Source organism: Glycine soja, chromosome 14 (assembly GCF_004193775.1).
Source record: "Glycine soja cultivar W05 chromosome 14, ASM419377v2, whole genome shotgun sequence".
NCBI classification, from domain to species: domain Eukaryota; kingdom Viridiplantae; phylum Streptophyta; class Magnoliopsida; order Fabales; family Fabaceae; genus Glycine; species Glycine soja.
In genome coordinates, this window is record NC_041015.1 from 6,359,512 (window position 1) to 6,373,720 (window position 14,209).

A 14,209-nucleotide genomic window follows, 5' to 3' on the forward strand; every position below is an offset into this window, starting at 1 on the left:
GAGAGTTTACTGGTTGCCACTCGGAATAACAAAGACAATAGCTGAAGAAGAAAATGGGAGACGAGACAACCCTCTAAAAAATTCCAGTGCGCCAAACGTCTCGTTATGTGAGGGAAAAAAACTCCCAAAGAACCATTATCGCACCTTCGTTGATTGCGATAATGGTTAAATGCACAAATGGTAATATAGGATCTCTGAGCTCCCTCTAAACACAAATGCACAAAGAAACATTATCCTCACATTTGACAGAATGACACGTTCGACGCGCTTGAATTTTTGGAAGGGTTTTTCTTCTGCTATTGTCTTTGTTATTCCAAGGGGCAACCAGGAAACTCTCACCGTGTATGAAGTGAATCCTGATCATAGGGATCAATTTCCAGTAGCATAGCCTCATAATAATTCTTTAAAGCTTCCGCATAATTTCCTTCAGATTGAGCTGATCGACATCTCCAGAAACATGAGATTGCAGTATTCTCATTATCAACTGAAGAAGGCTAGTGTTTTTACAAAAAAAAATCTCTAGCCAACCTTCCTGTGTAAGAAATTCTTTCTTAACATTCAAGTATATATGCTGGGCAGCAGTCATATACATGTTGCATTTGGGTGATGAAGCAGGCTCAGTTCTGGACTCAGCTAATGGAGTTCGATAACGACATTCAACATGTGCCACTAGCTCTGTCATAGGAACATCGGTCAAATGTTTTTTTTTTCTTTTTTGTATTTACAGAGTTGGATGAGTTGGACTAAGAAGAGATCTCACTGCGTTCACTGGATATACACACGGGAGTCTTTATGGAACTTCCCGGGGAAGTAGAAGATTAGGGTGAAGAAACCGTTCTTGAATCCAATTATTCTGGTTATTATAAAGAGAGTCTAGTTTCATTTAACAAATCTTATGCCGATTTCTACTGGAGAGGTAATATTTGTTAACATGCGTATATATCTGCTACTAAATAGCTAATATATGTTATAATGGGATTTTCGATCTCAGTTATTTATTTTTTTATTACTAACAGAAAATATTTTTAACCATTATTAATTCTTCTTTGCATGTGTGAATAAGCTAGTTGGTCGTCGATGAAGAATTGGGGAATAGGTAGCTGCTTCGGGGCCAACTTCAGAGCCTGAGGAACACGTTTCACATGGGGGTTGTTCATTCACGTGCATGATGATGGTCAAGTATTATGGGAGTTCTTATGGTTTAATCAACTCTTTGTCTTTCTTAGTTATATATATATATATATATTATATTTGGTTTCTTTCGAAAAAAATGATGAAAATCCGTTGGATCCCACTTGATTTCATTTCCTCGCTCTTAATCCGTGATTTTGTCAGGAAATTAAAATTTTGCATGTTGTTTCACGTTACTTACTTTCATATATATGTCTTACTTCGCTGTTTTCTATAACCATATATAAAGATCGGTATACTAGTACTAGTAGTTGGTTATTCTGATTCAGTTATTGTAATTTGTGATTAGTATCTTGTATTCCCTTGTTTTCCCCTCTTGAGAGAACAAACATATAATATATTGTTTTGTTGCTTGAGTGTATATATGGTTCTAGCATATAAAGCTGTAAGATTGTACAACATATAATCAAAATGTAATTGATGAATGGATTTCTAGCATTTTAATCTCTTATTTTTCCTAAATGAGCATTTGTTTAAAAACAATGTAGAGATCAAGCAACGGTAAACAAAATCACTCCAAGTAGTTACATTACCCAATAGTTGATTTTCCTCTCTTATTTATTTTTCAACCATTTGAAAAGATGGTGCCACCACCCACCGGAAAAAGGAATGCAAAAATTGTTTACGATTATAATTTATTTAGATAAAAAAATCTGTTACAGTTGTTAATGACTGTAACAACTGTAATGAAAATTGTCAAATTAGATTGGTCTTCTCCACTTCTAGTGAATGTCAAGTATATTACTATTTGGAATTCTGCTAGTACTAATGGAGTTTTTTGTCTCTACCAATGCCTCCTCGGTGGAAGACATGTGTTGTGAAACACAGCTACTAAACAATTCAAGGTCATTCCTCCCAGTCCTGTTGGGTCTGTGTCTTATGACTATCATGTTCTGTTTCATGGGTTTTTGGGATAAAAAAGAATGTTTGATGTCATTTGACTTGAGCAATGAGGTGTTTTTGCCCACACTCTTACCCTCAGACGTGAAAAATACTCCTGATAGTTTTCTTTATAGATATTTTGATAGGCACTTGATGGTGCTAAATGGCATATACACAACTATTTGTCACATCAATTTTGGGGGAAGTTGGTGTGTGAAAATCATGGATTAAACTCTTCAAGGTCGAGCCGTTACCATTCATTGACTATCTTGCGGGAGCAGGGAAGAGAGGCGATATATTCTTCAGAAAAAGAGACTCTGAATTAGCCTGGTTTGATTTAAGTGCTCAGAAGATTGAGGAGCTGGGTTTTAAGAAAGGAAAGATAGCAATTTATGAGTGAAGTCTTCTTCCAATGGGAGGAATAAATAATTAATTGTTTACTCGTTTATGATGGTGGTATTTTACCTTCTTTACAAAGCGACTTGTCAATTACGCATAATTCTTATAAAGCATAGGATAAATTAGGAAGCCATTTTGAAGGTATGTAAGTCACCATAAGATACTAGTCTAAACTTTATTGGTCAAACATAAAAGGACATTAAAACTAGATGAAATCAAATTAAGATAATTAGAGTTTTGACCTACAAATTAAGTAAGTTTGAATCAATATTATGATTACTCATTGAACAATAAAATTCAAAAGTTAGCCGCATCAAATGCCAGCATAAAAAAATATAAAACACCAACATTATCAAGTGCCCCCAAATCTCGAATATCTTGACTTTTAAAAAACATCACATTTTCCACTTCATACCGAATACCAAGCCGTTGGATATATTTTATTTTTAGTTCAAACTTCAAACAATATACCGATAGAAGAAAAGTAATTTTTTTTATGGGTAATTTAAATTTCTTAACTAATATCCTCAAAACATCAGTTAATGTTTGTATTTTCCTTTGTATGTTCAAACTTAGAAAACACTCAATCAATAGTCAGCAGCGAGTGGGTCACAGGATCTCTTACTGGTTTGGCTAAGTGAGAGGAAATCAGGAAACTCGTCAACTAGATGAAGAGAGAGACAAGTGTCACACTAGCACTAATTCAATTATAGACAAAAGGGATTCCTTCGGCCATGCATTCACATTTTACATACTCAAGAATTTTATATGATTAAATTAAATAAAGACAAGTTTGATTTATTAAAATAAAATATAACTCGTCAGATCTTAATCTAATAATTCCATTCAAAGGCAAGTTCAAAAACTATTACGGATTTTCCGCATTTGTAATCGTACATTGCATTGCAAACTTATAATTTGTAGTATTTTTCAAAATCTTGGAAGACTTGATTATAATATTACGTGACATGTTATAGTTAGTTCCCCTTTTCTTTTGTTAAAGATAATCCATAATATTGTCTACTTTTCTTCAATCTAAAAACGAGCTAGCTAGATTCTTCTTCTCAACTTAAAATGACACAAGATATATTAGCAAGTACAAAGTTTAATAGTCTATTTCAGAAGCTCTTTCCCCTGATAATAAAGAACTACTAGTTACAGTAAAAAGAAGAAGAAGAAGAACTACTAGTTAAAAAGAACTCTAACTTCATTCTTAAAAAAAAGTTTTCTCAATAACTAAAAAATAAAAAATGAAAATGTCTTCAAAATAGACCAATTCAAATACGTGTATAGTTCACCTTAAATTTAACGATGTCATACTTAAATTTAAGAATTAGATGAAAGACAAGTAAAGATTTATACCTCTCTTATCACATGTTTCATTAAAAATCTAGATAAAATAATTTGACTAAAGTTGTGGTTAATTATTAGGAAGTTGTTGCACACGTTCCCATTAAGAAAATGGGAATTTTATTTTTCCTTTGAGTTTGACGAAATGTCTACTAAACTTCAATAAAAAAAAATTAAGGGATTTAAATTAATTGATTGAGAAATATGTATAAATTACTGTAAATTTCTTATACTTATTTTTATATTTCTGCTGATAAAAAACACAAATAAAAAAGCAGACACTCCTTAAAGAATATAACTTAATTGGGTTTAATTATGACAATCTATATATCTCTCAATTTGTTTCACACTAAAAAATGTGGTAATATCTTAAGGAGTTCAATTTTTCTTTGTATATGAAAGATTTCAATTTTTTTTTTGGGTGAATAAAAGTTTACATAAGATTTCTAAATTTAATGTTATGAATGAAGAAAATGAATGAATTATCTCAAAAGCAAGGAGTGATTCACTCCTCTTTACCTGTAATAACATGTTACTCACTTTTTTTAACACAGGTTAATCACTTTTTGTTTTTCAAAAGTTATCTAATGAATTACTTTATTTTAAATAAAATAAATGAAACTTGAGAATTATGTTTTAGTGTCCTTCTTAATATTGTTGTCTATATTTGTTTTTTCAAATTATATTTTAACATGCACTAAAAATATTCTATCATAAAACAATAATTTTATATTTTTTTCCATATTTTTATTTTTTATCTTTAGTATGTGTCAATATGTTTAACCACAAGAAAAATGCAAGTCAATACAATGAGTGTTTAACAAGTTGAACTGACATGTAACTTGCTATTTCAGGTCAAGAGAAGTGGGTGTCTGACTTTCTACAATTATCTCAAAAGTAATTAATTAGACCACTTATCTTTACATGTAATAGTAGATTACTCACTTTTTTTTTAATACGTAATAACATGTTAATCATTTTTTTTCCTTCAGAAGTTGTCCAAATAAACCATTTTATTTTAAATGAAACTAATAAAACTTGAACATTATGTTTTAGTGTCCTTTTTAATATTGTTGTCTATGTTTGTTTTCTGAAATTATATTTTAACATGCACTAAAATATTCTACCATAAACAATAATTTTTTATTTATTTTTATTTATTTTTTACCTTTAGTCTGTGTCAATACGTTTAATCACAGAAAAAATGTAAGTCAGTATAACAAGTTTTTAACAAGTTGAACTGACCTCTAATCTGTTATTACAGATAAAGAGGAGTGGTTCACGGTGTCTCACTTTTAAGATAGTTGACTGTAGTCACACCCAATAAATATTAAAACTATTCCAAAATTTGTTAACTTAAAAAAAAATCCAAGTTTTGTGAGTTTTTTTTATACCCGATTAGAATGGGAAAAAAACACTATTCACTTAATCTCTATTGTTATCCACATTTTAAGTTTTAGTCTCTATATAAGGAAATAATTTTTTTATATCGACTAAAACTTAATGAAAATAATTATACTTTTTTATAAACAGCCTACAATTGTTGATTTGACTAATCTCCATTCATATTAAGTTGCCCATCAAAGAATAAAATACTCCTAAATATTATGAATTCTTTCCAAGAAAGAATTGATTTCTCGAATTTAATTAAGGAATGAGAGTGTCAAATCATTTGCACCAATTAAACATTTGAGACAATAACTATATTTGATCAAGTAATTTGAGCACCTTTATGTGTTACTTGTTTGTTATCTTTCTCCATTAGGATATTCTTGATTCTTCTGTCCAGTTTCGATACTGCCAAAGAGTTAGAAGGTAAACAAATTTTTTAATTTACGAGAAAACACTTGATTGTGTATAGTATTTAAAGATTGGTCGAGGTGATATACTAAATAATTTCTCCATTAATAGTCCCAGTATAATTTGTTTTAAAAAAAAAGGTTGAAAACCAACTTTGACTCTAACGTTAAAAAAAACTGACTCTCAATGGGCCTATTACTAAGAGTACCAAACCCAGTACCGAGGCCCAAATGACAGGAGAAAGAAAGAAAAAAGTGGACATTGGCGTAGTAATTTATTATTCCGCTATTTGAAGACCTTTGGCAGCAACCTTGTTGTCTTGTCTCTTTGCAACTGCATCCGTTGTTTACAATGAAGGCTACTCTGAAGGGAAAGTACGACGTCGACAAAAACGGCGCTGCCTTTGCCAACATCGCCGTCAACGCCGGCGACGTCAAGTTCCGAGCCTCCGTAACGGAAGCCACTTTCATTAACGGCCCCAGCCTCACCGGCTTGGCCCTCGCCGTCGAGAAACCCGGTTCCTTCATCGTCGACTACAACGTTCCCAAAAAGGTTCGCTACTTTCCCAAATCCTAGTTACTTATAAGATTAAAAAAAATCAAATAAAAAATTATTTCTGAAACTGTTTGAGGTTGTTTTTTTTTTTAGGACTTTCGGTTTCAGTTTATGAACACGGTTAGGGTTGGGGAGAGGCCGTTGAACTTGACCTACGCGCACAGCAGGGGCGACAACAGGACTGTCTTGGATGGAACCTTTGTGTATGATTCTGCGAACAAGGTTTCTGCCAATTACGCGCTCGACTCAGGGAACTGCAAGCTTAAGTACACCTATGTGCACAAGGGGTTGACCACGTTTGAGCCCGCCTATGACGTGGCCAAGAACACGTGGGACTTCGCCGTCTCGCGGAGGGTCTACGGCGGCGACGACACGTTGAGGGCCTCCTACCAGACATCCAGCAGGGTTCTGGGAGTTGAGTGGTCGCGGAATCCCAAACACACTGCTGGCTTCAAGGTGAATGAGTTTACTAATGAATGTCAATATTTTGATGCTAGTTGTGGCTGATTGACTTGCGTTTTCTTTTGTGAGGATTTTGATGTTTAAGTTTAACCTGTATGGTGGTAGGGTTTATACATTTGTGTGATAATTTTGATGTTTAAGTTTAGCTTGTTTGGTAGAGTTTATAGAATTGCGGTGGAGATCCTATATTGACTAGTGATATAGTCAGAATAGTCTATTTAAGCAGGATGCGTTCATCTCATGAGGTAACTTTGGGAGTTGAGTTAGGTCCAATTCCTAATTCTAATATGTTATCAGAGTCTACCTTAATGGTTGTTTGTAAGCCAATCAGGCCACCCATAATCAGACTGTTATTAGATCACCTACAAATGTCTAGTTAGGTGTGTTGGTGATCTCAAATTAACTAGTGGTGTGGATGAAATAATGTGTATAAGTAGGGGCAACTCCCTCACTTCATGAGCTAGCTTTTGAGATTAAGTTAGTCCTAAATCCAAAATCTAAGATTGTTATTATTTTTTTCTTCATGTTTTTGTGTTTTGCTTGAGTTGATTTTGGATGACACATTTTGCTTGTTAGTGTGTTGTGTATATTTAATCTCTTCCCACAAACGCTTGAAATTTTGGACATTGGTGGAACCAATCTTCCTATATGCTTAGAGTTAGAAAATTGGTTGCTTTATATTTTGCTAGAGGGTTCATTCATAGTTGATTTTTAATAGTAGAAACTTCAAGCATTCATTTACCAAGGGAAGGGTTCTGAGTTGACTGATGAGTCAGCATATGAATAAAGACTGTTAGAGTGAGAATGTAGTCATTCATCGTGGGAAGGAGTTTTGTTTGAAAATATGAAGCTAGTAGGTTTTGTGAAGTTGGTTATGTGGGAGGAGGTGCAAATTGCTTCCTGAAGATGGGACAAGGGGGGTTTGGAAAATGATTTCACCTTTCTTGGGTGCTAAGAATCTAAGGAAAGGATGTATTGGATTATTTATGTAAGGCTCATATCATATATCTAGAATCCTAAATGGATAAGAATTTGTTAAAGGGTTGCAATGGGTACTGATATCTATTTTCATTCTCATTTGATCTTATGACAAAGTTACTAATGCTTCATTGGTAGTCTTGATTTTTCCCTTGCATCATTATTCCTTACAATCGTTAACCTTAATCAGTTACATATGTGGGGCATACAACGAGTTACTTGTCAGTGCTGTGGTCTTTCTCTCTGTATCTTCAAAATATATTTTACAGACTTGGATAAATGTTAGAAGTTAGAACTTGTTCATTTTGACTTGTAGTTGTAGATGCCTTGTCTGTTTTTCTATTAGTAACTTAATCCATGGAGGTTTCACTTTTGAGGATTCTGCTATAATTTTTTTCTGCATGAAATTTGGTTGACTCCCCCTCCCCATTATATTAAGTTGTTCCTGATTATCATCTTTTTGTTTCTCAGAAATTGTCTAACTTTAAGGTTTATCTTCCAGATTGTAGCATCTGTTAACTTGGCCGAGGAATTTAAAGCTCCCAAACTTGTTGCTGAGACCACATGGAATTTTGAGATGTAGATTGGTTCCAATATATTGTTCAATTGCTTGATAGGTTTACTGTCAAGTTTTGAAGGCTTTTTGGTCACCATTGGGCATATTTTTGCCTTTGAATATTATATTCTTGGAAGTGTTTTGATCATGTTATGAGCAACTCTGGCATTAATTGTCCACCAACAACTTCCCGTTTGATTTTAAACTATTTCATATTCACATTACAAAAACCTGTAATTGCTTGCCTATAAAATGTGCTCAATTATTCTCACAAAGGTTATTCTATATAGCTTTTCTGTTTGATCTTTTTCCATGCATGCACTCGAGAATGGTTTGAATTTTGAAGGATATCTTGTTCTATTTGGAGCTGTATTGTTTCATTGTAAGTTTGAAGTGTACAACTTATTTGGATCACTTTGTTTTGCATTTTCAACTTGTATGTTAGCATTTGAAAAAGGCTTCTCTAGAACAAAATAAATAAGTTTAATAGCATGTTGAGTTATAGTTATGCACCCAAAACTGCAGAGTGAGTTGTATCACTAATAACATGTTTGGCAGTTTTATTGCCTATAACAGATTTAAATGTGCTGTAATTATATACAAGGGTAGCTGGTATATCAAATTTACTCCATGGATAGCAATAGAAATCGATTGTCATAGTAGGTAAATTAATTACAATCTTAGGTAGTGTTCGGTTGTGTGAAAGGTAGTTAAGAAATGAGTGAAAATTTTCAAAATTTGGTATCGGGCATATACTTTTATATTTTATTTTAATTCAAAATTTTCATCTCAATTATATTTCTTTCTATTTCATTCTACTCAACTGAATGTACCTTAGGTAGACTTTTTTGATTTAGGTCTCTTGTAAGGACTTTGACACTCTCAATTGAAGTTTGCGTCTAGAGGTGAGAGATTTTTGGTGTTGGTGCTATCATGTATATATAAGGGAGCTTCTAGTCTGTCCTTTATTAAATCACTGCGTGGTTGAGTATTTGATAAGAAGATAAGAACATTCTCCGAGAGCTGTGGAGAGAACCTTTATGTTGAGAGTATTGTCTTTATCATCTTCATGAAGGGGGTTTGGAACATTAGCTCTATACGGATCTTAGCCTAAGCCAAGATCCGGAGCAACAACACTATTGCATCAGTAGTCAAATCTATACAACTTTGATTTATCAAGCTGAAAAAGGCGAAAAATAGACCAAAACCACAAATATTAGCCACTGTGTATAAGAGAGAATTTCTAAGTGAGGAATGCGGAGTTTCAATGGAATGAAGGATTTTTATATTACAGCCTCCTCTATTTATATATTTGGGTAACTCAATAAATTAAATATTTGAAAAATTACAAAAATCCATATGTACCTCTAAATGGCAACAGAATAATTTCGAGAATTTTATTGTATATAACTCATCATGGTAGGTTTCACACACTCCTCCCAAGACTTTTTCAAATTCAGCTTCAGCTTCCATGTATGAGCTTAAAATGCAACAATTATCACGAACCATATTACGGTGCTTAACACAAAACCATGCAAATATGCATGGTGAGACACATGTACAGCTGGGCTAGTTACTTTTATCACCAATGTCAAGTGTCAATTACAAATGCATGTCGGAGAAAAGAAAAGAAAGAAAGAAAAAGTAAAAGACGTGATATAATGAAAGGAAAAAAAAAAAAAAAAAAGAGAGAGAGAGATAAGGGGCAAAATAATGGAAGAGAAAAAGATGGAAAAAGAAAAAGGGTGCGTGAATATAACTTAGCTAGATTTATTCCGCTTTTGTAGTTCTTTCTCTCTACTCTTGGCTTATGCATCCGTTTCCGTTCCATTGTTTAGCATGAAGGCTACTTTGAAAGGCAGCTACGACATCGGAAAAAACGCCGGTGCTGCTGCCACTCTCGCCGTCAACACCAGCGACGTTAAGCTCAAGGTTTCCATAACGGAAGCCACTTTCAAAAACAGTCCCAGGCTAAACGGTTAACTCTCGTTGTCCAGAAACCCGACTCCTTCATCATGGACTACATAAGTCTCGAAAAGGTATGTTTTAAGTTTTTTTAATTTTCACACATTTTATCATCCTAATTTTTACTTTTATTTTCATCGACTCCTTTTTCTCTGCATGCGCATTTTACAATTATGTTTTGTAATTTTTATGCATTTTATTATTTAACTTTTTTTATTTTACTACTATATTTATAACAAAAGGGCTTCGTTTTTTAAGGATATATATGTTAACATTTCGTTTCACATTTAACAAATCAGTAAAATATGAAAAATTAGGAAGCATGATAAAATGCCATAAATAAAAAAACTTGGGTGATGAAATAATGATAATTGACTAATAAAATATACAATTAAATTAATAAGTTATCAACATGACTTGACAGATTATTTTATATCTACAGTAAGAATTCAATCTTTAAATTTGTGTACATGAGAACTTTTATTGAGAAATATGAATTCTTTAAAACCAGTCTCAATACATCTAGGAATACCTGGAGGTTAATACTATGGAGAAATTACTATCAATTAATTTCTAGAAATACTTCAGCTCTTACAAAAGATAAGTAAGAGATTTTTATAAAAAGTATATACATAAATTGATTTTACTTTAAAAGAACAACTTAAATTATTTTATCATATAGTTACTAATAGAAAAATTTATCTAAACAAATTAAACATTGTTATGAAACAGTTTCAATTTGTTGCTAGTGTATTTGGATTAGATTAATGGTAGAAAATAATCAATTATTTTTCATGGTGAACGTAAAATAAGAAAAGTTATTTCTACTATTTTACGGTGTCACCATAATTTTATGAGATAAAATTATTTCTTATGCCTTATCCAAATATACATGCGTGTAGGACTTGCGGTTTAAGTTTATGAACACGGTTGCGATGGGAACCTTTAAAATATGATTTTTATGATTTTTAAAATTAAGTATAATACGACCGTTTTGGAGGGAACCTTTGAGTTGGATGGATTTGGTTTCTTTAGGGTTCTGCTGTGCCATTAAAATATGATTTTTATGATTTTTAAAATTAAATATCATCATATTACCATTAAATATTAATAATTATTATGTATTATTATTTTAATGAAACAACACACGACACAATAAATAAGCCAATCCGGAGTTGGACCCTGCAAACAAGGTTTCAGTTAATTATTACGCGTTTGACTCAAAAATCTGCAAGTTGAAGTACATGCACTTATGTTCACGAGGAGCTGACAACGTTTGAACCTACCTATGACATGGCTGAGAACACGCGGGACTTTGTAACAATTTTGCATGTGGTTTATTTATGTTGGTTCAGAGTGGTGTGTATTTTGAGAAAAAAAAGTTTATGCACCAAAGTGTAAAATATTTAATATAATCATTAAATTACAACTTAATTATTATATAGGATAAGTTTATTAGTTTTTAAAATAATTTTTTAAAGTAACTAAAATAATAATTTATAATTGAACAACAATGTAAAATTATATTTTTTTACATACGTATGAAACACATGTTGTATCTCTTTTGTTTCTCAAACAAATTCTCAAATTGTCTAACTTTTTAACTTTATATTCCATATTGCAACATCCGTTGAATTGGTTGACAAATTGAAAGCTCCCACACTTAGTGCTGCGACTACATGGAACTTTGAGACGTAGCTTTACATCCAATTTGGTGATTTAACAGCTCGATAGGTTAATTTACTGTGTTAAGTTTTTATATCATTGGGCATATTTTGCCTTTGAATATATATATATATATATATATATATATATATATATATATATATATATATATATATATATATATAATGACTTTAGTTTACAGAACAATTTAAAAGTACTTTATACCCTTTTTTTCTTACTTCAGAAAAGTTAAAATAAACGCATTATCATGTTTGTAATTTTTGCATTGATTGATATTGAAAAGATAAGTGCTAATAGCACAATTTTTTTAACTAATTCTTAAAATTTTCAAAAAGAGAGGAAAAAAAAAAAAGAGACGTGTAACAGAATTAACGTTTAAACATAATTTTCTTCAATCTATTTTACTAAATTCGTAATTTTTGTCACTTTATTCTAATATTTGGTTTTTATACTTTGAAAAATCTACAATTTTAATCAAATCCTTAATCTTATTTATGTTTTATTTCTTTTATTTTAATCTAATTAAATCTTAAATCTAACATATTTATTTAAGATACCGTCAAGAAATGATTTAATTAATTAAAATGTAATAAGTAAAAAATAAATTTAAGCAAAATTTAGGATCATATTAAAATTGTTAGTTTTTTTAAATCATGAGATCAAAGTTTTGTATTTTGAAATAGGAGAATCAAATTATAGATTTGACAAAATAGGTGGACTTTAAAAGCCTAAAATGAATAATCTAACAAAGAAAGATAATGAATTGCAAAAAACTGTTGTAAAGTTGCAAGTATGGCAATATCATAATAGTGAAACTATGTCACAATGGATGATACCTAGATTTTAAAGTTAAGTTTATGTATACAAAAATTATTTACCAAAAAAAAGTTTAAAATATGACAACTGCTTCTTTTTTGCGGCTCTTATTGATGAAGTGGACATTGGACAATGACAAGTATAACATTGGACTAACAGTTCATGAATAGACTAACTTGCCTATTTTCAAGTGGCTATCCTGTTATGGCTTTACTAGTCAATGTTGGTCTATGCAAAAACTTAAAGTTGGTTTAAAGTGGGTGTCAATTTATCTCCATTGGACGCCAACTTGACTATTCTTCCTTGCGCACTTTTGGACTTCATTTTTGTTTTGGTGCTTCTTTTATGTCCTTGTAGTTGAGAAATCACTCTTATCCAAATGTTGTCATGTTTTCCTACTCATGTTTTCCTATATTGATAAACCCAAATAACTAAGTAAAGTCATGCAATTTTCATTAAACGTCTCAAGAATATGAATCACATGAAATTCCTATTTCTTGTTGTTGAGTTGTTTTCTCATTAATATCCTATGGGTTAATGCAAATATAATTTGAAATAGCCCTATGAATCTACATGAGCTATAGATTTATAATTTTTGTCACATATGAGATTCAATTCTCAGCCGTTAATGTCATATCAAGAGCATTAAATAATTGTTGTCCATCAAGATTAAGGATCACAAGTTGTACCCAGATTCTATCTATGAGTACATGCAAAAATATCTGTAAATAGGTAAAATAAATGTTTGCTTATGGGAGGCGGGTTAGTTTCCACTGTCTTCCCCACACCTATTTTATTAGTATATAACACAACTACTTATCTAAGATATAGTATATAAAATTTAGTATATAAAACTTCAACACATATGTATACAAAATTTAATATAAGCTATATCAAAGTATAAATGCACCCATATGTATACAAAATTTAGTATATAAAAAACTTCAGGTTATTTTTTTGGATGTTTTTTAAATTATGTTTTGATGATTTAAGAATAATTTTAGTGTGTTGTATAATTTGTGAGCTGTATTTTGACCCTTATTGCAGGCACTCATGCGCATTTTTTTTTTGCCATTTTTGTCCCCTAGATTCGATCCTAACCATTATGTGTAATATTTCAGGCTATATATTCCTCTGCACACCCAGTGACTAATGAATGAAAAAGTGGTCCTTCATTCAACAATTGTTCTAGTTTTTGTGGCTTTCTTTCTTATTTTTTATTTCCTTTGATTCTTGTACAAGTGTATACCCATACGTCTCCCGTCACCAACACTTTACTTCGATAAATTAATTAAAAAAACTACAAATTATTACTGTTCTAGAGCCTTCTGTAACTTCTATTCTGGTCTTGGCCAATTGAATGTCTGTGTGATATGTTTTTCTGATATCCCTTGCAAGCTGATTTGAGGATGACACTCGGAGAAGTCGCATCAATCCTTGATGAACAATATGACAATCAATGTCTAAGTGTTTGGTTCCATGGAAGACAGCTTTAGTTGTGTCACAATATAACACTGATCAAGAACAAGAGACATGAAGGTCTTTGAGGAGATATGTAATCCACTGCAA

The 14,209-nt window shown here is 31.7% G+C and overlaps 1 protein-coding gene and 1 long non-coding RNA gene across 2 annotated transcripts; both read left to right on the top strand.

Annotated features, from left to right (window-relative positions):
- The first annotated feature begins 5,915 nt into the window (after window positions 1–5,915).
- Window positions 5,916–8,479, top strand: LOC114383011 (outer envelope pore protein 24, chloroplastic-like). Its single transcript, XM_028342582.1, has 3 exons — window positions 5,916–6,174; window positions 6,271–6,633; window positions 8,120–8,479. Exons 1-3 carry the CDS (start codon window positions 5,974–5,976, stop codon window positions 8,198–8,200), a joined length of 645 nt encoding a protein of 214 aa, XP_028198383.1. The 5' UTR covers window positions 5,916–5,973; the 3' UTR covers window positions 8,201–8,479.
- A 1,460-nt stretch (window positions 8,480–9,939) lies between these two features.
- Window positions 9,940–13,961, top strand: LOC114383229. Its single transcript, XR_003660429.1, has 2 exons — window positions 9,940–10,212; window positions 13,762–13,961. It is a non-coding gene; the product is annotated as an uncharacterized LOC114383229 (long non-coding RNA).
- Window positions 13,962–14,209: the final 248 nt, after the last annotated feature.